Source organism: Elephantulus edwardii, unplaced genomic scaffold, assembly GCF_000299155.1.
Source record: "Elephantulus edwardii isolate Elephantulus edwardi_28Jun2011 unplaced genomic scaffold, EleEdw1.0 scaffold00059, whole genome shotgun sequence".
Taxonomy (NCBI): domain Eukaryota; kingdom Metazoa; phylum Chordata; class Mammalia; order Macroscelidea; family Macroscelididae; genus Elephantulus; species Elephantulus edwardii.
In genome coordinates this window covers 7,168,849-7,195,383 of record NW_006399809.1, presented here as the reverse complement: position 1 = coordinate 7,195,383, position 26,535 = coordinate 7,168,849, and the positions used below count along the sequence as shown (strand labels likewise).

The window sequence follows — 26,535 nt, the reverse complement described above, 5'->3', positions numbered from 1 at the left end:
TCAGTATTTCATCTTTTTCCACCTTTGAGAAGCTAATGAAAGCTGCTTTCTTCTCTTGGGAGAGAAATATCAGTAGTAAAATAATATTTTAGGCTTTGTAGACCATCGAGTACATGTTGAAGCCACTCATCAATGTAATTATAGTGTTACAGCATCCAGAGATGATAGAAACAGGTGTGGTTGTGTTCTAATAAACTTTTCAATTAAAAAACAAAAGTTCTAAAGAGCGAAACTGTCATTTTAAAGACTAAAGTGTGTCTGATCCAAGCTTTGGTATTTTTAGTTGTTCCCAAGCATCTGAAAGCTGGACAGTGACTAAGGAAGACTGAAGAGTCATCAGTGCCTTTTAGTTGTGGTGTTGGAGAAGAATATTGAATATCCCATGAACTATGGAGAACAAAAAAATCTGCCTATTCAGTCTGTGTGCCAACCAAATAATTTGAGAGGCTGGACTTTCTGAAGAAGAGTGTGGCATCAGGATCAGAGGATAACTCATCAACAACTTGCATTATGCAGGTAATACAAACTTGCTTGCCCAAAGAGAAGAGGACTTGCAATGTTTTCTTCATAAGATCAAAGATTCCAGACTTCCATTATGTATTACATTTCTTTCTTTTTAATTGGTTTGTGTACAGTAATATAGTAATTCATTTACATTGTGTTTTATTCGTATATACTGTTGTTGTTTTTGTTATGTGCTGTTGAATTGCCTGCAATGCATAATGGCCCTACGTACAACAGCCCTAAAAACCCTGCTCTGTCCTGTGCCAATTTCACTGTCTGTGACACACCTACCCCTGTTACCCGAGTCATTGAATTAGTCCACCTCATAGAGGGTCTTCCTCTCCTATGCTGTCCCTCCACCTTCCCAAGCATGACATCCATCTCCAAGGATCGGTCCCTCCTTACAACATGTCCAGAGTATAGAAACTTCAGAATCCTTGTCTCCAAGAAGCAGCCTGGTTTAACCCTCTCTAGGATGAATCTGTTTGTTTTCCTAGCAGTTCATGGTATATTCAATACTCTTCTCCAACACCACAACTCAAAGGCATCAGTTCTCCTTCTATCCACCCTAGTCATTGTCCAGCTCTCTGATGAATAGCAATCGATTGCATCACTTGTATCAGGAGCACATTAGTCTCTAGAGTGACACCATTGCTCTTCAGTACTTTAGAGAGGTCCCTAAGAGCAGACTTCCCCATCACAATACATATTTTCATTTCCTGGCTGCTGGTGCCAAGAGTGTTGACTGTGGAGCCAAGCAAACTAAAGCTGTGTACAATCTCAATCAGCACCACCCATCCTGATGCTGTCAATTGGTCCAGTGGTGAGAATCTTTGTCTTCTTGATATTGAGCCTCAATCCATATTGGAGGCTGCAGTCCTTGACCCTCAGTAGCAAGCGCTTCATGTTCTCCTCAGTTTCCACAAGCGGGGTTGTGTCATCTTCACAACAATTTTCCATCATATATACTATGTTTTATAAAGGCCTTCATTGACATTGTTTCATGCAGTCATTCATATACACTGTATTTCATACAACCAGTCACTGTGGATCTATCTACACTACTACCACCCTGTGTCTTTGAGTCCCTACTGAATCTTACCTATTCCTTCACACATACCCCTTCCGCCCTCTAAACTCTGCAATCCTAGTGACCCCCCACTCTTCCCCTTTTTCAGTCTTCTTCCCTCTGTCCTCTTCCTCTTTTGAACATTGACACACATTTAACTAGTTGCCTTTTCATTTTTACAATAGTTTTTTTTTTTTATGCAGTATTTGTCCTGATGATACTGAGTTAAGTTCACTCCTCATAATGATCTGCAGGGAAATCAGCTTGATCAAAGTCAAGCCACTCAGAACAGTCTGTACTTTCGATAATTTTTTATTGGAGCTATTACAAAGATATAGAAATTCTACGAAATTAGCAGTTATGAAGGTACACACCCCTGAAATGTAATGATTCTCACTTTCCAAGTCTTGTCTGTATATAAAAGCCTTTTTTTTTTTTATATATATATATATCAGGCTTCAGGTTCTAGGCTCATTTTTACTTTTGCTGTCATAAGGAGTCGACTTAAGAGGAGACATGAGAGTGCATGAAAATTTCCTAATTACTTCTAAAATTATTTCTTCCTATAAATACTCCACTATTTTAGTTTAAAATTTCTTGAATTTACAGTATTGTGAATTTAAGTAAAAATTTTATTTTTTTTTAAATTTTGTTGTGGGTGGGCTTAAAAATTACCCAAATTGATATTTCTTAAATATGTTTGCATTTGTCCAGATTCATATTTAGAGAGCATTTCAGCTTTCTTTTTGAACTTCATAGTGCATGTTTTAGCTCAGCAAAGTTATGCTACTTTAACTTATTTTTATTTATTTTTGTAGAATTTAGTCTTAGAAACCTGACAAATAGTTTTAATGCTTTGCAAGCTTTCTTTTAAGAGCTCCTTATACTGGGTAATACTCCAAGAGTATTCCTTCTTGCATGTCAAATATTGTTGTATAGGAAAGAATTGATCTCACTGAGCCTAAAATCATGTAGGGATACTGTCAGTTTTTTGCTTTATATTTTATGTCTCAAGGCATTGAATTGAACTGCATTTGAACTTGGCAGAACGCTTTAGTGATTTGCTGAGTCTGAGGAAACTTATAAAATGCCTTAGATATTATTACCTAATATTCCAGAAAGTAAGGAAAGGCCACATAAAAGCCTGGGAACATCTGCCCAAGACTTAAAAACATAACATTTTAATTGAATCTCTTCCATTATAAATTCTAATATGTATAAAACAGGAAGTTAGAAAAATGTAGAAAAGGAAAAATGAGGTGAGAAATATAACCTTAGCTTGAGATAATCTGTGTTAACATCTGGTATATTTCATAAGTGCATTCTTTTTAAGATTTTGCTTTTGATTTAGAATATAAACAAACACACTCAAATATACATATATGCACACAAACATTAATAATACATCAAAACCCATTGTTGTGAAGCCAATTTTAACTCCTAGTGACTTTATGGGACATAATGCTTATTACACACACACACACACACACACACACACACACACACATATGCCTATTTTTGTGAGAATGCTGCAGGATTGGGCTAGATTTTATTGTTGTGCTTTGGATTACTACAAACCTGATTCAATGGCATCTAACCACATACTCCATTTATTAACATTTTATAATTCAGTCAGCATTACTGTCTTAGGCTTGGTCACTAGAGGAACAAAACCAATGAAGAGTGTGTGTGTGTGTGTGTGTGTGTGTGTGTGTGTGTGTAGAGAGAAAGAGAGAAAAAGACAGAAACACAGAAAGATTGGAAGAAATATTTCAAAGAAATGGCTCCTGTGCTTTTAAATAGGTTCTAAGACTAGAGGCTTATAATAGCTAAAGGCTTGGTCTGACTCATGTAGCTTCAGATATGCTGATTTCTAAGACTGGCAGACAGTATGGGAGGCTCCAGTCCAAAGAAATGGAGGTCAGATAGTGATTAGTCATGTGTAGAATCCATATTGAGCAAGTGGAGAGCTTTGCCAAGGGTCCATTTATTTCCAATAAAGACCATGTCCCTGTTGAAACTCCTTTTCAAGTAACTGACCACTCATTGCAGATCTCATCTCTGAACTGATTATATCTGTTCTCATCAGGAACTGATTGCATTTTATCATTCTCAGGAAATGACTATAGTATAACTGATACACCAGAGAGTCATAGGCAGCCAAGATGACATAAAACCCTAGTCATCACAATTACGATAAAAGCATTTTCTAAGTTACGACATATTAATAAGAATTTATTTTCATTACTGTACAGTCCCATTATTTACCTAATTAGTCACAATGTTGTTGTTATGTGCCGTCAAGTCGCCTGTGACTCATAGTCACCCTGTGTACAACAGCCCCAAAGCCTGCTCTGTCCTGAGCCAGTCTCACTGTGTCTGACACACCCATGTTCTTTGATAATTTAACCTACTATAGATGTGTTAGTCTTTTTAAATATTCTTATTGAGAGATGGCATACATGTAGAGAAGTATATGGATAGCATTGTGAATTTTCACATATGAACATATTTAATTGCTAGTCAGTTTATTAATTATTGTTGTTGTTGTTGTTATGTGCCATCAAGTCATTAGTGATTGATAGCAGCCAACATAGTGTACAACAGCTCTGAACTGTGTCCTAACCTATGCCAGTATCATTGTCTCCAACACACCAAACCCCATTACCTAGATTAATAAATTATCACTAAGTGAACACAGCTGTGTCATCATTACTCAGGTCAAGAAAGATAAATTTGCCAAATTTTCTAAATATTCCGCTTCCTCTTTTCCTTCTCTCCCCCCTACACACACACACACACACACACACACACAAAACCCAACAGTAAAAACACAAAAAATACCATTCAAGGCATGTACAGTGGTTTATAATAACTAAAAAGCTTTAAAACTAATAAGTTTTCTAAAACCTATCAAAAATTATTACATAAAAAGTATTTTTATGTTAAAGATATTTTAATGTGTCTAAAATGATTTCTTTAATGTTTTCATACATAGAAAGGTACCCTATATATACACTATATACCATGCACCTGACTTATGTACAAATTGGATTTAAAGATAAACTGAACAAAGTGGAACTTGACTTCTTGTCTTAGTGTTTATTCTTAATATAAAAACACTTCTTGGCCTTAGAGGAAACTATATCTCTATATTGAGATATTTTCATAATATTGAACTTTTTTCCGTTTTCTAAGTTTATTTTCCAAGAAATGTAGAGGCTGGCTACCTGGCCAGCTGATTAGAAGAGATAGATATTTGTTCCCATTTCCAAAAAAAGTGATCTAACAGAACGTGGAAATTCTCGAACAATATTGTTAATATCCCATGCAAGTAAAATCTTGCTGCAGGTTATTATAAAACAGCTGGAACCGTACATAGACGAGGAACTGCCAGAAATTCAGGCTGGATTAAGAAGAACCCTTGGAACAAATATCATTGCTGATGTCAGATGGATCTTGGCTGAAAGCAGAGAATACCAGAAGAATGTTTACTTGCATCCTATTGACTATGTAAAGGCATTTGACTACATGGATTATAACAAATTATGTCTAACATTGAGAAGAATAATAACCTCAGAATGCATTAAGAATTAATTTTGCTCATATAAAATCTATACCTACACCAAGAAGCTGTTGTTCAAACAGAGCAAGGAAACATGGCATGGTTTAAAATCAGGAAAGATGTACATCAGGATTATATCTTTTTGCTATACTTAATCTATATGATGAGCAAATCATTAAAGTGGACTATATGAAGAAGAATGTGACATTAGGATTGCAAAAACACTTCCTAGCAAGCCCATAAATATGCATGTTCATTAAGTAAGAATTGGTGGGAATATGATCAGTTTATTAGGTGGTTTTGGTGAAATCAATTCTTGTTCAGAAAACAGATTTTTTTTTCTAAGTACAGTACATGTTTGGTTTCAGACTCTAGGAAATTGTTCACTCATTGTTTACATGTTCACTCATGGGTTTACAGTTTAGGACTGTAGTAGTTTTCTTACTGGTACAGCAGAGGGACTGGCGGGACGCATTCACCAGAGGCAACTTGCTCTAGGTTATCAGACGAACCTTTTATTTATGTCTGTTACTGTCCTACCTCTTCCTCTATTGTATATTTACATTCTCTTTTATTTCCATTTTTATCCCTAAATCAGTTTTTAGTAATGGATGATATCAACCCGAGAGCCTTCTTGTCTTTTTTCTCTTTAAGTTAATGTTTTAATCCTTAATCACTACTGTTTGTTTTAAAAAATCAAGAGAGGGAGTTCAAAACCCAAGATTTAAAGAAAGTTACTCATTGGAAGGAGTAATGCAGTTGGATTGAGTGAGCTCTGGTGTGACTGGTGTCTCTTTTTTTTTTTTTATGTGACTGGTGTCTCTTATTCTCTAGGTCTCTTCTCTCTAGGGATGGTGAAGTTGAGGAAAGGCTGCTTTAACCCTCCTCCAGGATGAACTACCTGCCAGAAGACATGGAAAATGCCCTCACTGGGAGTCAGAGCTCTCATGCTTCTCTGCGCGAGGTCCATTCCATCAACCCCACACAGCTCATGGCCAGGATTGAGTCCTATGAAGGGAGGGAGAAGAAAGGCATCTCTGATGTCAGGAGGACTTTCTGCTTGTTTGTCACCTTTGACCTCTTATTTGTAACATTACTGTGGATAATAGAATTAAATGTAAGTTTGTTTGAGTTTTTTTTCCTCCATGATATAGTAAGAATGTTTCCAGAATTATAGTTTTTTCATTTTTCATTGTTGTTGCTTTTGTCTTGTTATGGAAGTTCCATTTTTTCCCAAACAAGACCACATTGGAAACTTCTCCAGGACATTTGGATCTTCTGTATTCTTTACTGGCATTGTTTAAAGCCACTTTCATTAATTTAAAGTTGATTTTGAGATTTTTGAAGGAAGAATTGATATTCTGTAATGAGGATCAGCAAGAACAATGCATAGGCTTCAGTTCAGCTGCCCCATTTTCATAACAGAAGTAAAATCGTGCACAGCCATGTGCATCTGTTCATGTATTGTGTGTGGCTGCTTTTGTGTTGAATATTTAAGTTGAAAAGTTGTGACAGAAACTATGAGAAGAGATCTGTTTATATGGTCTAATAATGAAATACTTTTATCCTCATTTGTCCACTAACTGCTGATATGAGAAGATCAGAGAAGGGGCTTCAAGAGAGTACACTGTAACATCTTTAGCCAATTTTTTTAGACATCCAATTTCTAGTTTAATTTTTTTTTTTTATTTTTGTGAGTTTACATATCCTTACCGGGATTTTCCTTGGCACATTATTAAATTTGTTTTCTTTCGTTGTCTGACTGTAAATCACTAATCACTTGCTTACTCATTGCCATCAAGTTGGAATTGACTCAGCTGACCCTCCATTGGGTTTGCAAAGGTTGTAAATTGCACTGGAGGAGATTGCCTATCTTTATCCGGAGGAGCAGCTGGCAGATTGAGTCTGCTTGCCTTTGGCTTGATATCACTGTACCTTATCCACGAGGCCACCAGAGATCCCTACTAATAATGAGAGCCATCATTTTCTACAGGTTGTTCTTTTTTTGAAGAGTGCAGGACGGTATAAGATTCACAGAAACAAAAGAAAAAACACTTTACATTGCCTTTTAATGATACTGTGTTGCTAGGTGCCATTGAGTCAACTATGACTCATAATGACTCTGTGAATGACAGATCTGAACTTTGCACTAGCCTATACCATCCTCACCATCACTGATAAAATCAGGCCCATTCTTACAGGCACTGTGTCAGTTTATCTCCTAGAGGATCTTTCTCTTTCACTGACTCTCTAGCTTTCCTAGCATAATGTCTTTTTCTGGCCCATAATGCCAAGAAAAAATGCCCAAAGTATGTGAGGTAAGACAAAATTTCACTATCTTTACCTCCAAGGAGCACCCTAGTTGTACTTCCTCAAAGACAGACCTGTTTGGTCTCTTGGAAGTCCATGTGATACTCAGAATTCTTCACCATCACAACTCAAAGGCAGATTCTTCTGTTATTGTTAGTCATTTTCCAAATTTCAGCTGCATAGCAAGTAACTGAAAAGATCATGGCTTAGGTCAGGTATACCTTAGTCTTTAAACTGACATTCTTGCTCTTTAATATTTTGGAAAAGTCCTTGACAGCAGATTTGTCATGTAACAATATTCTTTAAGAAAGGAAAGAGATGAATCCACCAGATGTTGTGCTGTAGAAGGAAGAGCAATCTCCTCCTGTACCAGTCAATAATTTTTAAAAAAAAAGAAAGGAAAGAGAATGTTATTAATAGTATGGGGACCAGGCTGTTCTGAGTGAAAGTGCTTTGCTTTCATATGTATATGACTTCCAGCTTGGCCATTTATCTCCTGCTTCTAGCCAGCCAACACCTCTGAGACACAGGATTGAGAAAGCTCCAGTAACCCAAGACCACCTTGGTTCATTTTATGTCTGCAGAAACTGGCAGCTCCTCTTTTTTGCACTACTTGAAGGGCTGGTTCTCCCTTCACTCTACTGATTTTCTAAACTGGACTTAGACTTGCCTTGCACTGCCTGAGGTCTCTTATCGTTAAACTCTTTTAAATGCCCAGACACCTTAGTATGATAAGAACTGCAGTGGTGGTGGTCAGTAGAAGGTAACGTGGGTTCCTGCCCCCCACTTTTAACATGGTTGAGACCATAGTCCAGGAAAAGGCTTTTTATTTGTGTTTATAGCTTGGTTTTTAATGTTCTTTTTTTAAAAAAACTATGGTATAGTAAAAAGTTTCAGAACATTTTTTGTTTGACTTGGAGTTAATATAACCAGCTCTGTGGCTTTGCTATGTTGTTGTTATGTGCCGTCGAGTCACCTGTGATTCATAGTGACCCTATGCACAACAGCCCTAAACCCTGCTATATCCTGTGCCAATCTTATTGTCTCTGACACATCTATGCCCATTACCCCAGTCACTAAATCAATCCATATCATCAAGTACCTTCTTCTCCTATACTTTCCCTCCCCTCTCCTAAGCATGACATCTCACTCTAAAGACTGGTCCCTCCTTGAAACATGCCCAGAGTATGTCAGACAAAACTTCAGAATCTTTGCTTCCAAGGTGCAGCCTGGTTTAACCATCTCCAGGACACATTTGTTTGTTTTCATAGTAGTCCATAGAATATTCAATACTCTTCTTCAACACCACAGCTCAGAGGCCTCCCTAGTCATTGTCCAGTTCTCTGATGCATAGCACGTTATTGCAAAGATACCTGTATCAGGTGCTCTTTAGTCTTTAGAGTGACACCATTGCTCTTCAGTGCTTTGGAGAGGTCCCTAAATAGCAGAATTTCCCAATACAGTCTGTCTTTTAATTTCCTAGCTGCTGTTGCCAAGAGGGTTGTTTGTGGAGCTAAGCATGTTAGGCTTTATCTAATGAATTATGACTTATGGTGATTTTAGGAATAACAGATAAGAACCTTGCCCTATCCTGTGTCATCCTCAGAATCTCTGTCATACTTGAGCCCATTGTTACAGTCATTGTGTCTATGTCATTGAGGGTCTTCTCTCTGGCCCTCCACCTTTCCTAAGTGATACTTCTTTCCAAAAACTCATCTCACCTGACAGTGTGCCCAAAGTATGAGATAAAGTCTCCTCATCCATGCTTCTAATGGTCACCCTGGTTTCACTTCCTCCAATAGTAATTTATTTATTCTCTTGGCAGACCATGGAATATTCATTATTCTTGCCCAACACCTATTTAAGTTCTGTAAATCTTGATTTCTCAAGCAGTTAAGTTGACTAATACCTTTCTTGTCTTGTGAAGTTTGTGGCAAAATATATATAGCAGCAGTTCCTTGGAAATTTTAAAGCATTGCACGATGATAGATTGTAATTATGATTAACTAAAATATATTTAACCCAGAAAGAGTAAAAAGAGAAAAATCCTCTCCTGTCTTTATTACTACATTTACATTTCAGGTACATGTCTGATTCTTTTACTCTCTGATCGCTATTGTTATTTCCAAGGTTAAACTGTGATAACAAAGTTTAGATTGGGGGAGTTTGGGTTGGGTGGGGTTTTTGGAGGGAGTGTGGAAGATTTAGGCATTTGGTTTGGAAAGACGTATGGCATTGAGGATAGAAGAATAATTTTGGATTGAGTGGTTAAACAGTTGACAGTTGATGGAGGGGGTATGGAGATCAAGATAAGCAGAAGCATTGAGGTAGGAGTGTTTATGTGTGTGTGAGAGAGAGTAAAAGTGGATAGGAATAGAATAAAAAAAATATCAGCTAAGAAATTGCAATGTGTTGTTATCATTGTGTGCCACTGAGTTGGGACCAACCCATAGCTGACCCTCCAGCAGGTTTTCAGAGGCAGTAAATCATACAGGAGGAGAGTGCCCATTCTTTTCTCAGAGAGCAGCTTATTTTCACAAGAGGCCTCTGGGACTCTCTGTAGTTGTATAGGCAGAATAATGCTGTACTATTGGAATTCTTGAAGACATTGTAGAACTGTTTAGACTTACTGTAATAGTGAGCTGTTAGATTCTGGAGCAGACAGGAAGCATGGTTACAAGATCTTCCAAGTCATTCACTCCCTGCTTCACACCCAGCTTTTCCCCATTTCCATCCCCATAAACACTATAAATGTTATCACCCCCAATATCTAAGGATGATTCTAAGGTTTCTAATGAAGGAACATAGAAAAGCTATGGTTGTAAAAAGCTCTGGGTGAGGGTGTTCAATCTGTAGGACACCTTGAACTAAAGACAGCAATGTTTTTAAAATGTGGTTTTACCATATAATTTCAGGTTTACGATATAGCTAGAGATTTTAGACTTTCCCATTTACAGACAGAACAAAAACAGGGTCTTAATATATCAAAATGCAGAATTTCTTTCATACTGGCTGTTTATTGGCAATGTATTAGCAGTTTTGGTTCCTGTCCTCTCAGCCAGAAAGAGGACATTTCTGGAGGGTGTAGAGCCCTCTTTTGTATTCTCCCAGTTGGAATAATCGTGCATTTGATATTTTATATATTGATGAGTTTCTTTAGTTTGGAAAGTCGGAGGTGGTGGTGGTTGTATACCATCAAGTTGAAACCAATCCATAGTTGACCCTCCAGTGGGTTTTCAGAGACAATAATCATGCAGGAGGAGATTGTCCATCCTTCTCCCATTGAGTGGATTTGAACTGCATGTCTTTGGGATTGCAGTTCAGTTTCTTCCCACTAGGCCAAGTTCCCTATCAAAATCATGCTTTTGATGTTATAGGGGTTTTGTTTTAGTTGTTTTGTTTTAGATATTGATGCATGTTTTCAGTGTAAAAGGTCAAAGAGGTAAGACTAGATAATTGATAGAAATTTAACAGATATTCTAGGTTTTCAGTTCCTTTCATGTGTAAAGGTCACTAGCCAACCAACCAGTCCAATTAAGAACCTATTAGTTATTTAGATTGATCCCATGGAAATCTAACCCATAAAATATCTGACGAGGTAGTTAAAGCCACTCTTTATTTGTACTTTTATTCTAATTTGGCCGATTAGTGAGCTTTGTAAAAATATTCTTTATTTATTTCTTCCTTCTTACTCAGGTTTCTGGCTAATTCCCTTGACTGTGTCCTGTTTAGGCCACCTGTATCTGTTTTTTGGGATTGTACCCTAAAATAGAGAGTGGGGTGTTTGTTGTACATCATGTTCTCTATGATTAGGCACAGCCCCAGCCCTTGCAGATGGAGTGTCTGCTTAGGCCCAGGTCTCTTCCCTCAATTTTAAAAATGTGTTTACAGTTTAATTTTTGGAATTTCAAATTATATTTAATTTCCTTTTGATAGAACAATTTATAAATGACAAAGTCTTTATAACTTGATTTTAATCAGTGACTGTGATTTACCTGATCTAACTCAAGGCCTAGTTTGTCTCTTATTTTACTTAGTGGAAACAAAAGTTCATAAGAGTGCAAAATCTGAAAATTCATGAGTAAATAAAAAGTGGAAGGCCAGAGAGAATTTTTATACCTGCCCTGTCTTATGATACTTCTGTCATAGGAAAGCTGGGACAGTTAGCCTGGATATATATGTAAATTACTGTTTGGGTTTTTTACTGCATGATGGAAAGTTTGATTTCAGAAAAGGATGAAAAGTTTTCTTATTTAACCCTTCAGTTTACAAACATATAAAGACCATTTTTAGTTGTGCTTCTATATTTGTTAAATAAGTCAGTTCAGGAATAAGAAAGAGGGATACTATTCAACACTTTGTATCAAAATTCTGGGAGTTTCTATATATTTTAACATTACTGTGCTTTAAGAATTTAGGCATACATCATAACTTACTTGTATTTTCTTTTGAATTATCTTCCTATGTAAGTCTTCTTGTTTTTACTTTGACTCTTCGTAGGTGAATGGAGGCATTGAGAACACTTTAGAGAAGGAGGTAGTGCAGTATGACTACTACTCTTCTTACTTTGATATATTTGTAAGTATTTTCTCTTTTATATTTCCTTTCAGACATAATGGAAACAAAAAGCAAAGGTTCTTTTAAATGAGCCTTAAATTGGTGCCTTTCTTTCCCCCCCTCCCTCAAATGCTAACTGTATTTCCTTCTCCTTTTGTTATAAGCTCATTCAATGCTACTTCTCTCTTACTGAAGGAGCTCTGGTGGCATAGTCTGTAGGCAATTGCATTGCTAACCCAAATGTGATGCTTCTCTGATAGTCCAAATCATGTGACAGCTCTGCAGGAGAAGAATCTGACAGCTCTCCAGAAGAAGGATAGACACTGTGTGATTTACCAACTCTCAAATCCTGCTGGAGGTTCAGCTATCAGGTGATTCCAACACCACAGCAATGAGTTTTAGTTTTGTTTTATAAGAAATTGTTTAGTTACTTCAAGGGAAAAGGATCAACTGGAGATGCTAGAGGACAGCAAAAAGAACCACTTGCATTTCCTTGTAGGAAAGTCTGTTCTTCCAAATGTTTGAGACAACACACTTTTTGACATAGCCTAATGACTCAATTGTATTGACTATGCAAATGCATTTGACTATAGATCAAAACAAATTATGTCTAATATTTAGAAAAATTGGAATCCCAGAACACTTAGTTACATTTATATGAAACCTATACCTAGGCTAATGGGCTAGTGTTGGAACAGAACAAAGGAACACTGCATAGTTTAATATCAAGAAAGGTATGTGTTAGGGCTGTGTTCTTTCTCCATACGTACTCAGACAGGTGCTGAACAAATCATTTGAGAAGCTAGACTTAGAAAGAAGAATGTGGCATCAGGATAGGAGGAAGAGTCATCAACAACTTGTGTTAAGCAAATGACATAGCCTTTCTTGCTGAAAGTGAAGAGGACTCGAAACATTTGCTGCAAAAGATCAAGGACTGCAGCTTTCAATATAGATTACATCTCAAAAACAAGAAAATAAGACTTCTCACCAAGACCAGTAGGCATCATCATGATAGATGGAGTAAAGATTGAAGTTGGTGATAACCTCTTGCTTGGTGCCCAATCAACACCATAACAGTCAAGATATTAGAAGATATGTTGTATTCGGGAAAGTCTGCTGTCAAGGACCTCTCCAAAGTTCTAAGGAGCAGTAATATGTTTAAAGATTAGGGTGCACCTAATTCAAACCATGGTCTTTTCAGTTACTTTCTGTGCCTCTGAAAGATGGACAGTGACAAAGATGAGAGAAGAAAAATCAATGCCTTTGAGTTGTACTATTAGAGAGGAGTGCTGGATATCCCCTACACTTTGAAGAGCACAGACAAATATGTTTTGGAGAAAAGTGCCATCCAGGATGCTTTGTGGAATTGAGGATTGCTAAAGCTTCAACACACATAATTTGAACATGTTGTTAAGAGAGGTCACTCCTTGGACATCACGCTTGGAAAGGTGGATAGTCTGCGGAAGAGAGGAAGACCTTCAATGAGATATATAGATTGCCACAGTTATTGAAACAATTGGCCCAAGTATATTTGAGATGGTGAGGATAGCACAGGATAGGGCAAGGTTCGAACTCTTGTTCATAAGATCACTATGAATCATACTCAATTTGACAGCACCTAACAACAACAACAACAGTAAAAGTCAAAGTCATCTATTTATATCATTGCTTATTGTTGAAACTGATGTGTTGGTTCAAGCTAGATGGCAGTGGCCTGACTTGAGAGATAACGTGGTGGTGATATGGACCTTGCACTGCAGCCAGAGTAGCTCCATTTTCATATCTTGGGTATATTAGGTTTCCCCACAGTGTTTTGTTAAAAAAATGTTTGCCACAGAGTTTTAAAATAAGGAATAGTTTCATAGTTCAGTTGCTTGACTTACCAGATCATTTAAGTTAGTAGCAGAGCACTGAAGTCCTAAATTTCTAGATATTTCTTTCTTCTAAAATTATTAGAGATTACAGTTAATAAAATAAGGGTTTTTTTTCTTTTTTCCCCCCTCAAGTCCTCCCCTTATTTTGTCTTGAAATTGAGTCAGAAAGCCACATTAATCCACCACTCCAAAGGCTTTGTGGCCTCCATGATTAGGGAATTAATGGCTGCAGAATATAGAGATAGAGTTGTAATGATTGAAGAAGCAAAACAGTAAACAGATTTGGAAAACTTAGTTTTTAATGAAAGTGGTGTATTAGAAACATTTAACTTACAAACTTCGCTTACATAAAGGTATCTTAAGTGAGCTTTTCTTCTGGTCCTTGACTATGAAGAAGTTCTCAAACTTCAAACTTTGAGCAGTTTTGATTAGCAATAAAATGTTGACATGTCTCTAACCTGACAAATTGTTCAAGTCACTTGACTTCTCCCACTTATCCTAAAATTGGAAATATTTTGTTATGTCATTCTGAAATAAATGGGTGATCAGACTTTGTGTGTATTGTGTGGTTGACAGTCAGGAACAAGTCATGCCTAACTGAATGGATTGAGGGGCTGAGAAAGGCTAAAGAAAAGTCCACACACAGAAACAGTCATGGAAGTCTGACAGAGTGGGACCAGAAGGAATTGGAGCAGAGATTAATGGATAGATGGATAGGGTGAAGGGGAAGCAAGAATACAGTGAGGATAGATAAGACATTGTAAGATGTTTACATTATGTTTGCACAATGTAAATAATGGTATTGTGCAACTGTGATTAATGTAAAGCAAAATACATAAAAGTTTTCAACAAAAATCAGTTAAACAATGAAATATGTCAAATCAAAGGGAAAAAAGGAATTTCTAACATATCTGTGACAGTGTTTAAGAGCCTTGCTCTTTGGAGTAAGGTTACCTGGTTCAAATCCTGGTTCCATTACTAAGGGTATGTGTCACCAAACCTTTCTGCCTTGGTTTCTCCATCTGTATAATGGGACTAGTGATACAATTTTATGATTGTTGATGTGAGGGATTACATAGGCTAATATTAGAAAAGGTATCACTATTGTTACTGATAGGTAACATCTAGTGATCCTGTGAAATACAGACCTGAACCTTGCCTCCACCACTCTCGCAGACTCTGATATACCCCAGCCCATTGTTGCAGTCACTGTATCAATCTTTAAGGGTTATCGTCTAGCTCTACCCTTCACCCTTTCCAGCATGGTATCTTTCTCTAAGGACTGTTCCCTCCTGATAGCATGCCCAAAGTCTGTGAGGTGAAACAAAGTTTTACCTCCTTGTCCCTAAGAAACACCCTGGCTGCGCTTCCTCCAAGATAGACTTTGTTCTTTTGACAGCCCATTTCAGTACTGTTTGCCAACACCAAAATTCAAAGGCATTGATTGTTCTTCTCCTAGCCTTTATTCATTATCTGACTTTCACATGCTTAGGACACAGTTGACTATATCATGGCTTGAATCAGGCACAGCTTTCTCTTTGCGTGTGTGTGTGTGTGTGTGTGTGAGATACACTTACTTTTAAAAAATTTTGTTAATTTCAATGAAAGTTTAGAGAGACTTAGGGTTTCCAGTCATTCATTGTTGCACTTTCTCCCTGCCCCCCCAATTAACTCTTCTTCTTGAAAAGAAAAAGAAAAACTCTTCAATTGTTATGTGCTACCTCCCCCCAAGTCCCCTCTACTATGCAGCCTTCACTCTGGACTTCTGTAATGACAATAATACCCATTCATATATCCCTTTTAAACAGTTCTCACCCTCATATTTTTCAGTGCAATAGACATTATTCCTCCCCTCCTTTTCTGTTTGTCCTCAACCCTGATGTCAGTCCTGTTTTACAGCAGTGGCCCTATGCAATATTTGTCCTTTTTTGACTGAGATATTTCTGCATAATGTCCTTCAGAGTCATCCATTTTGCATAATATTTCACGAGTTCCTTGTTTTTCAGTGCTGCGTAGTATTCCATTGTGTGAATATACCAGACACAGCTTTGTCTTTAAACTCAACATCCTTGCTCTTTAGCATGTTAGAGAGTTCGTGGACAGCAGATTTTCCTATGCAAAGCATCTTTTGATACCTTGGCTGTTGCTGTCATGGATGTTGATTGTTGATCCAAATAAATGAAATAATTGAGGACTTCAACCTTTTTTCCATCAGTCATAATGTTGCCTATTGGTCTAGTGTTGAGGATTTTTATTTTCTTAATGTTGAGATATAATCCATATTGAAGGCTTTGATTTTTCTGAAGCTACTGTTTCAAGTACCCTTCACTTTCTGAGCAAGGCTGTGTTGTTTACATAACACATGTTATTAAAGAGCCTTCCTCCAATCCATTCTTCTTCATGTTAATTTTCTCTAATTATTTTTCAACAAACAGTTTGAATAGGTACAGTGTAAGGATATAGCCCTGATGCACACTTTTCTCGATTTAAAACCATACAGTGCTCCTTCGTTCTTTCAGATAATTGCTGCTGCTTCTCAGTCTATGTATAGATTTGGCATAAGCACAATTAAGTGTTCTGGGATTCTATTCTCCTTGATGTTAGCCATATTTGTTACAATCCACACAAATGCCTTTTTATAATTAATAATACACTTATAAATATTTTTTCTAGTATTCTCTGCTTTGAGCCAAAACCCATCTGACATCAATATTGATATCACTTATTCTACTTCTGAATCCAGTTTGAATTTCTGGAAGTTCTCTGTTAGTATACTGTTCAATCCATTTTTAAATAATTGTCAGCAAGATATTGCTTGCATATTATATGAATGATACTGTTCACTAGTTCCACATTATGTTGAATCATCTTCCATATTATGTTGAATCATCTTTTTTTGAATGGGAACAAATATGGGCCTCTCTCATTCTGCGAAATTTCTTGGCATAAACTGGTGAATGTCTTCAGTGCTGAATCTGTTGGTTAAAACGTGTCAGTTGATGTGATATTAATACCTGGGGCCTTATTGTAAATTCTTACAGTGCAACTTGAACCTCTTTCTTCATTACCATTGGTTCTTGAGCATATGCTACTAATTGAAATGTTTCAGTGTGACCATTTCTTTTTGTTGCAGTGCCTTTTTGTATTCTTTACATCTTCTTTTTATGGTTTCTTCATTATTCAAGATTTCACCCATACAATTCTTCAGTATTGCAACTTGAGCCTTGAATGTGGTGTTCAGTTCTTTCAGCTTGAGAAATGCTGATTTTTTTTTTTTATTTTCTAACGCCAGCTCTTGGCACATTTGATTATAATGCTTCGTCTTGTCGTCTTTAGCTGCCCTTTGAAATACTCTGTTCATCTTTTTTACTTTAGCATTGTTTTAGTTTTAACCTCTTTGTGTTCTTGTGCAATTTTCAGAATTTCTTCTGCCATCCAGTTTGGTGTTTTTTTTTTCTCCTGTCTTTATGGATGATATTCTTGATTTCCTACCTCAGCTCTCCTGGTCTTATCATCAGTGTGTCCCGTCATTAATATTCACTTCACTGGCTCTGTTCTGGAGAAGGATTTTAAATTCATATGGGATCGATTCAGGGTCATATGTTGATTCTTATGGACTTGTTTTCATTTTCTTCAGCTTCTGTTTGAACTTACACATGAGTAATTGAGGATCTGTTCCACAGTCAGCACTTGGCTTTGTTTTGACTGCTAATATTGAGCTTCTGGATTGATTCTTTTCACAGATGTAGTCAGTCTGATTCCTTTGAAATCAAATGAGGTCCATGAATAACCACCATTTCTGTTTTTTTTAAAAGGTATTTGTAATGAGTAAATCATTAAGTGCATAAAATTCAGTCATTCTGTCTCCAGCCTCGTTACTGGAACCAAGTCTGTATTTTCTGACCACCAGTCAGTTTTTCTTTGTTTCCAACTTTTACATTCAAAGTACCAATTGTTATTAATGCATCTTGATTGCATGTTGGATCAATTTCAGACTGCAAAAGTCAGTAGAAGTCCTCAATTTCTTCATCTTTGACTTTAGTTGTCAGTGTGCATATTTGAATAATAAATTTGTTGCTAGAGGTATCACTGACAGCGTTGTACTTCAGGATAAATCTTGAAATGTTCTTTTTGACCGTTCTTCCTTAATTTGTCATTCCCAAGATAATCAATCATGATTGTCTGATTCATAGTGGACATTGTCTGATTCATAGTAGACATTACCAGTCCATTTCAGGTCACTAATGTCTCTGCTGTAAGTCTTTATGCATTACTTTTATTTTTACAACATCCAGTTTTCCTAGATTCATACTTCGTGTAGTCCATGTTCCAGTTATTAATAGATGTTTGCAACTGTTTCTTCTCATTTTTAAATGTATTTCCAGTACTATGTATAACAATATTCCTTTGTTATTCATAGGGTTTTCAAAGTCCTGTTATTTCGTCTTAGTCTGAAAGTTCCACTGGAAACGAATGACCATGCTAGCATTTGAAATAACTGGTGCATAGCTTCAACAACATACAAGTCACCCTAGTACAGCAAATTGACAGACAAATAAGAGTAAACTATAATAAACAATCAACCATATTCATGCACAAATTTAAAACAAGTAACAATATGCAAGCCACTGACTTCAGTATAGGAAAGTGATAGGGAAGTGTCGTACCAATAAGAGCAGGTATTGATAATTAGAAATTTCAATCTATATACAGAACAGATAATTTCTAAACCTAGACTTTATGAAGAAGAATGTAGAATCGGGATTTGAGGAAGGTTCATCAACAACCTGTGTTATGCAGATGACACAGCCTTCCTTACTGAAACTGAAGAGGACATAAGGCATTTGCTGTGGAAGGTCCAGGACTGTAGTCTTCAATGTGAATTGAAGCTCAACAACAAAGAAACAAAGATTTTCACCACTTGGCCTGTTGGCAACTTCATAATATTCAAAGAAGAGATTGAGATTGTTGATAACTTCAGCTTGCTTTGTTCTATAATCAACACTCTTAGCACCCATGGTCAAAAAATCAAAAGACAAGTTGCATTGGGAAAGTCTGCTGTCAGGGACCTCTCCAGAGTCCTGAAGAGCAATAACATCATTCTGGAGACTAAGGTGTGCCTGATCCAGGCTGTGGTCTTTACAGTTACTTGCTATGCATCAGAGAGCTGGACAATAATTAGTGATAAAAGAAGGATTGATGCCTTTGGGTTGTGGTGCTGGAAAAGAGTGTTGAACATACTGTCTACTTCTAGGAGAACAAAAAGATCTGTACTGGAGAGGATGAAACCAATTTGATCTCTGGAGGCTAGAATTTTGAAGCTCCATCTCTCATACTTTGACACATGGCCAACGGGGCATAGGGGACCGGTCCTTGGAGAAGGACATCATGCTTGGAAGGGTGGAGGGACAGCACAGGAGAGGAAGACCCCAGATATGATGGGCTGACTCAGTGACTGGAGAAATGGGATCAGGTCTGTCAGAGACGTTGAGATTGGCTCAAGATGGGACATCTTTCTGAGCTATTGTCCATAGGGTCACTATGAGTTGTAGGTAACTTGATGGCACATAACGACAAGAGGAAACCATAAAACAAGCAAGCATTTAAATATCATAAAACAGATATGGATGCTATGGGAAAGATATGTTAAGGATATGTCAAGCATTGGGGCACCTAGCATGGGGCAGGATTTCTGCTGTCCACAGAAGAACCCTGACAAGTCTGCCTGGTTAACCATGGCGTCTCCTAGTTTAGGGGAAGTGCACCCTCTAACCTGGGTGCTGTGTGCAACTCACTGGTACCAGAGTCTGCAGGCCCTGGGAGGAATACTTTCAGAGCTCTCAGCTCCACATACAGGAAAGTATGACTGTAGCCTGAGGTAGAGCTGGATTTTTGGGGTGGTGGACATGGGGAAGTTGGAAACACTGGTTTGCCACCTCATGAGTAGTGATAAGGGCATAGGGGACTAGAGGGAGATTGGACCCTTTTACCTGTGTAGATACCACAGCTACTACCCATATTAATAATAAAATGTTAACTACCGACCTCTCCCTAAGACCCCAATATACCAGAATTTTGATGTGGGCTTCACTGAGAACCTACCTGATAGCTCCTAAAATGAGAGTTTGTGTCTGAAGTAGAAAAGCCTGTGTTCAGAGGATTGCCTCCTGCCTTGAAATGGTATATGTCAGTCATTTTTGGCCTTTTGAGTCAGAATCACTTCAAAGCTGACCCACTAGCAGGTTGTCAAAGACCATAAATCACAGGGGAGGAGATTGCCCATCTTTCTGCCTTAGAACAACTGGTAGATTCAAACCAAGCCTTTGTGTTGGCAGTACAATGCCCTACTCACTAGACCACAAGAGAGTCCTGGTATATCTAGAACTCTCAATCTCTTTTCTGTCCAGTTGGAACCAACTGATAGCTGACCTTCCAGCAGTTTTCTGGAGGCTGTGAATATCACTGGGTACAATATAGATTTAAACTACCAGACAGAGGCTGCCTGCATGTTAGCAGGGCTCTTCCCTACCGACTGTGCTGCCAGAGCTTCGTCAGTATGTTCTTTTCTCCCCCCTTGTGCACCGTCAATGAGATCCAACTGGCACGGAAGGAGATGTCCCTTCTTTCTCCAGCAGAGCATCTGGTGGATTCGAACCCTGCACCTTTGGGATTGCAGTGCAGCTTCTTGCACTAGGCCACCAGAGTTCCCTGTGTTCTTTGATAATAGGAAATTGATTTGAAACCCTTTTTTGTGTAGTATTACAGTTTTGTTTTAGAGCTTAACTTCCCAAATGCTAAATAAATTTTTATATGTATTTAAATAATGTTCTCTCTTTCTCTTTTGAAACACAGCTTTTGGCGGTTTTTCGCTTTAAGGTGTTGATACTTGCCTATGCTGTCTGTAAACTGCGCCATTGGTGGGCGATCGCGGTGAGTGCCCTGAGTGATTGATCAGTCCCTGTGGGTAGGGCTGCCCAGCACCTATCACAGCTGTGAGCCTTTTTCTAGTTTCCTCCTTCCCCATTTCAGTTGTTTACCACTCCAGGCTTCTTTCCAGGGTTAATGTATAACTAACTAGATTCATCTGTGGACGCCAATCCAGTTGAGAAATTCAGGGGCCCTAGAATAATTATTGGCTGATAACTACTCCATTTGAGAAGTAGGATGAGCTCACTGCTGTTAAAATATTTAGAAATTGTCTTGTTTGGCAGAAACTCCTTAGTGATTTTTTCCTAATATGAGTCTACTTATTTTAATAATGTCTCCCCTGCCCCTCATCTTATTTCCCTTCTATCTCAAAAGGAAATCTCCAGAGCTCTTTTTTCTTGTTGTCTTTGGACTATGTTGAAGGCAGTGACTTCATTCATCTGTTTTCTTTCATCGAGAACAGAACTTGACACATGCTTTTTACCCTCAGTAAATATTTGCCGGTTGAAATAATTATAATCCCTTCTTCCTGAGTTACTTTTGCCAGTTCCCAGATACTCACCTTTTTGAGAGGAAATCTATCAGGGGAGTTGTTGGGCTCATCAGATTAGAGAGACTGCTCAGAAATAAGCTGCAGTCCAGCAATTAATAGGAATAAGATTAATTGGAATATTATTATTATTATTATTTAACTGATATTATACTTATTTAATGTTTTAATTTAATAATTAATTTACTAATATTAATTTATATTAATAGGAATAAGATGCAGCCTCCAGTGTGAGTCTTTTGTTTCAGTAGTTGTACTGTGTTTGGATATTTTAACTTCTGGTACACAACACTTCCCAACACATTAGCTTCCTAAGAAAAGAGAGCAGGGAATCCACAAGTGGTCAGTGTTAGAGTCCCAGCCTAGTGGACCAGGAAGGGAAACCTGGGCTTCTGTCCCTGGGAGCATTTCACCACGGGCAGGCCTGCCTGTCTGTCTGGGCCGTTTCTGACCATTCACAGAATCATAGGACTGTGATCGATCAGATCTTCTTAGAGATAAAGCTCCACCTACACGTGGAGATTGACAGCCCTGGCCAGGCTTGACTCCCTACAGTATCAGCATATCAGTGGCCACCACTACCAAGCAACTCACTCTGAACTGTGGGAGAGGGAGGGGTGAGAGGGAGAATATATGTGAGACTTTCGTGTGTGTGTGTGTGTGAGAGAGAAAGAATATATGTGAGAGAGAGTACATTTGTGAGGGAGAATGTGAAAGAGAGGGAGAATATGTGTGTGTGTGTGTGTGTGTGTGTGTGTGTGTGTGTGTATGTGCATGTATGTGAGTGAGAAAGGGAGAAAATATGTGAGTATGTGTGTGAGGGAATGAGGGAGAATATGTGTGAGAGTGTGTGTGTGTGTGAAAGAGAGGGAGAATATATATGTGAGAGGGAGAATGTGTGTGTGCGCACACACATGTGTGAATGAGAGGGAGAGAATATGTGAGTGAGTACATTTGTAAGGGAATGAGGGAGTGTGTGTGTGAGAGAGAGAGAAGGGGAGAATACGTGAGTGTGCTTTAGTGGTGGTGCTTTGTTAACCAATAATAAAAGTGAACCTTTGTTAACACTTAGAATGGTACCTGATGCTCCCCCGCCTCTGTTCTGTCAGTTACGGCTGCTGCTGGCATTTTCTGTGGTCAGGTTTTCAACTCTACTCATATGAACTGAGGATGGAGTGACGTGGTCCAGGAACTGTGGGGTTCTCTCTGAGTTTCACACCCCCTCAGGAAAGCCCTGTCTGTGCATTTTGCTAATTCTGCTTTAAGTGATTGTGATAGGTTTAAATATTTTACCTTCCAGTGGACAAAAGTTAGCTTCCTGACACAACAGCTTCCTAAGAGGTGAAAGAAGGAAATCATAGGTATCAAGTGAGAGAGGTTGAGTGCTACATAGAAGCCCTCTTTGCTTTGCCTTGAGTTTTAGCACTGGAAGCGTAAAGTTATGGGACAAGAAACAAGGCTGGGGCCAGGCACAGCCTCTCACCCACCCCCTCCTGCTTCAGATGGCCAAAGGGTCTCTTCTGAGGGAGGCACTGTCACAGCATGAAAAGTCTACATGGAAGATTCTTAGGGTTCATGACCAGGGTGACCAGTGCCTTTCTATTTTCAAAACCAATCTTCTCAAAGGCGTGGCTTTGCACTCTTTTTCTGTACTGCTGTTTGTAATGACCCAATGTGTCTCTTTCAGTTGACGACCGCAGTGACCAGTGCCTTCTTATTAGCAAAAGTGATCCTCTCAAAGGTACGGCCTAGTGCTCACCATTCCCAATGGTGATGACCAAGCCTGGGTTTGCCCTGCGAGCTCATGCTAACTGCATTTCCCTCTTCCACTCGCATCTCTTCTTCCAGCTTTTCTCTCAAGGGGCTTTTGGCTATGTGCTGCCCATCATTTCATTCATCCTTGCCTGGATTGAGACCTGGTTCCTGGACTTTAAAGTGTTACCTCAAGAAGCGGAAGAAGAAAACAGTAAGTTTCTCTCAACATAAGCTTCCTGTGACTCACTGAGTGCTGAGCAGAAGGATGTCTTGGTTAGAGTGGAGCTGCACACAATTGCAGTTAGGCAAGGTAGATAGCTCCATTGTTCAGTAGCTATAGCAAAAATCAGGAGAAAGGATGGTGAAAGAATAGGGCCAGGTAGACACTGTGAACAGTGATGAAAACAAACAAATGTTCAAATAACAGCTACAAAAACAGCCAGCACCTTTCTCTTCAGTCCAGCTGACCTTTTATTTCTCCCTGCTAGTGATAATGATAGTAGACCAACCATTCTGTGCATATAAACAAGACTAGTGTTTACAGGCAAGAAAATCAAGCAAAATTTGAGTGAAGTGAGGCAAAATAAAACCAGTTCAACAGAGTCTCACATTATGATCCAGACAACCTGGGCAGGGGCCGGGAACATTGAATGGTTTATAGTTATTTGTGATACTGTTGAGTACCTGCCACGGGGACTCTTTGTGGATTAGTGATGAAGGTGGTATCTAGAGGAGGAAAGTCGTAAGCCAGAGAAAAGCCTAACCTTTTTGGGATTTCATCTTTTCCATGTCTGTGTAGTAGTTTGCACTGTGTAGTGGCACGATCTGCTACAGCCAAGCTGGTCTCACTGTGTGGCTGCGAACATCCAGCATGTTAACAGGGAAAGCTGAATGACTGGTTGAGCTTCTTGATTACTTACCAGGCTGGAATTCTTCCCTCATGCTGTTAGTAGCAAAAGCCCCCTGGACATTGCATCAGGGACTCTTGGAGGTTTAAGATGTGCCATGTTTATGCTGTCAATTATTGACTCTTTATCTTGCCTAACAGGGGAAAAAATAAATCTTGTATCTTATATAAACCTAAGCATGATTATAATATCCTGAAGAAACAAAGAGATTAAAAAAGTATCCTTACAAGATCTTTACAAGTAGTTTTACTTTGGCAAATCTCATTTACAGAGATGAAATCTATAAGGAAAATGTTATCATTCAAAAGCGTATTTTTCACCCAGTATATTTACTAGGCTGAGATGTGTCTTTTATCTTGTAACCTCTGTTTATTTATAAAAGCATATTTTATTAAAGGGACAAGTACAAATAGAGCTAATGGAAGTCTCTTTTTAATTTTATAAACACATCACACTGAACTCTTTCAGAAACATAGTGAAGATTATGGGTGAGGCTTGACTGCTTACAGAATTAAGCCAAGTTCAAAGTAACCAGTAAATAAAGTGAGACAGAAATGAATGAAAATCACAGAAGCATCACTGCTTGGATGTTGGTAGTACATATTCCACACAGGTGGCACCTGCTTCTTGGACCATGGCTTCCTAACTCTCTCTACACAGCCTTCAGTCAGGAGAACTCAGTCGTGGTGGCTCCTCTCATCCGGTGGGACTTTCTCGAGGTGTCCACATCACACTTCCTCCTTTCTCTCATTGTTTTCTTTAATGTATTCCTTTTATGAGGAGAAATTTTTATTATGTAAATACTGTTTCTTCATCTTGAATAGTTTTTAAATGTTGATAAAAAGTCATTCTTTTAATGGATTTTATATTTGTCATTTCTTTAACAAAAAAAATCCTCTAGCTTGAGGATTGTTAATTTTTTTATAGGAGGGTAGATATTCTCAAGGGAAGATGCTATTAAATATGGAGTAAAAAAAATCCATGGTTAGCATATGACTATTGTTTAAACTGGCTGGTATATAACATTATAGTACTAGTTCATAGTTTATTAATGGAAAAATGTTTTCATAAAAAGGCCAAGAGATTTTTTTAACTACCTCTTTTTACTAAGAATTTTAAAAAGCAATAATAGCACCATTACTGTGCTTAATCTTGCAAGAAACTTCTAGAATGATGGCATCATTCTATAATTTCTTTTCTTCCAGGACTGCTGATAGTTCAAAATGCTTCTGAGAGGGCGCCACTTATACCTGGTGGTCTTTCTGATGGTCAGTTTTATTCTCCTCCAGAATCAGAAGCAGGTAAAAAATTTCATTATTGCTTGTGGTTTTGTTTTGGATTATAAAACTCAGCTTGCACACTTGTTTTCTCAGTCTTTCTGCCTCTGACTCTCCTTCTCTCTCTCTCTCTCCATCTTACCAAACATTTACCATGCCAGGGACTAAAGATAGGAAAATAAATAGCGTTAGACTTGATGTAAGACCAGTAGCGGTGTGACCCAGTGATGACAGCAATTTGGTGAAGTAAAGAAGGATGTGCACTGTGATGTGTCCACATCTTAGAAGACAGGAAGAGAAGGGAGGAGGCGTGCGGCCCTCTCTTCCATGCCTTTCCCCTCCTTCCTCCAGGATTCTCCGGGTCTGAGAAGGCAGCACTAGCACTGTCTACACACTTGCCCGCTCTAGAATCCAGGGCCTTACTGCAGCCCTATTGCTCTTCCCTCATTGATTGTTACCTCCTTTATCTTACTCAGTTTGCCCCCACTTGCTGTCATTTCCAGTATCAGATCAGTGTTTGTTGTTTAAGGTCCTGCACTAACCTCTTAACTGACTGCCTATAATCTTATCTCCCAAATCAGGGTTCTCTGTTACCAGTAACAAGTAGTAACCAGTAGTCAATGTCAGGCTCTGTTCTAAGGGATTTACTAATACTGACACCTTTTCTCTGTAAAACCACTCTGTCAAGGAGTCCCTGGGTGGTGCAGTAGTTAAGCCCTCAGCTCTTACAGCTCTTAAGCTGAAAGGGGGTTGTTGAGTACCATTGCGTTGAAACTGACTCATGGCTGACCCTCCAGTGGATTTTCAGACACATGAAATCACACGGGAAGTGATTGTCCATCCTTCTCCTGTGGAGCAGCTGAAAAGAGAGGAGTTTCAATATCCCCAGAAGCATCTCAGGAGACAGACCTTGAAAGCCCTTCAGGGTAGTTCACGTCTGTACACAGGGAACTTCCATTTTATTGTTTCGGCTCGGTGCCATTGTCAGCTTCGACTCATAGCAGTGTTTGGACAGCAGAATGAAGTCATGCCCAGTGCTGTGCCATCCTCACTATCTCACTGAGGTTGACTCGGGCCTGCAACCACTCTGCCACTCCACCTTGTTCAGGGTCTTCATCATTTTCACTGACTCTATCAAGCAGGATGTCTTTCTCTGGGGACTGGCCCCTTTAGATAACATGCCTAAAATATGTGAGGCAAAGGCTTTGCTCTTTTGGCAGACCGTGGTATAGTTAGTTT

At 38.5% G+C, this 26,535-nt stretch overlaps 1 protein-coding gene across 1 annotated transcript in view; it reads left to right on the top strand.

The window, feature by feature from the left end:
* The first annotated feature begins 6,030 nt into the window (after positions 1-6,030).
* The window catches only part of LOC102868240 (MLN64 N-terminal domain homolog), a 32,428-nt gene continuing 11,923 nt past the window's right edge, over positions 6,031-26,535 (top strand). The window contains exons 1-6 of the mRNA XM_006887621.1: positions 6,031-6,255; positions 11,949-12,026; positions 20,732-20,809; positions 23,044-23,097; positions 23,205-23,322; positions 25,225-25,320. Coding sequence (XP_006887683.1) covers positions 6,031-6,255; positions 11,949-12,026; positions 20,732-20,809; positions 23,044-23,097; positions 23,205-23,322; positions 25,225-25,320 — 649 coding nt within the window. The remainder of the gene's footprint in view (positions 6,256-11,948; positions 12,027-20,731; positions 20,810-23,043; positions 23,098-23,204; positions 23,323-25,224; positions 25,321-26,535) is intronic.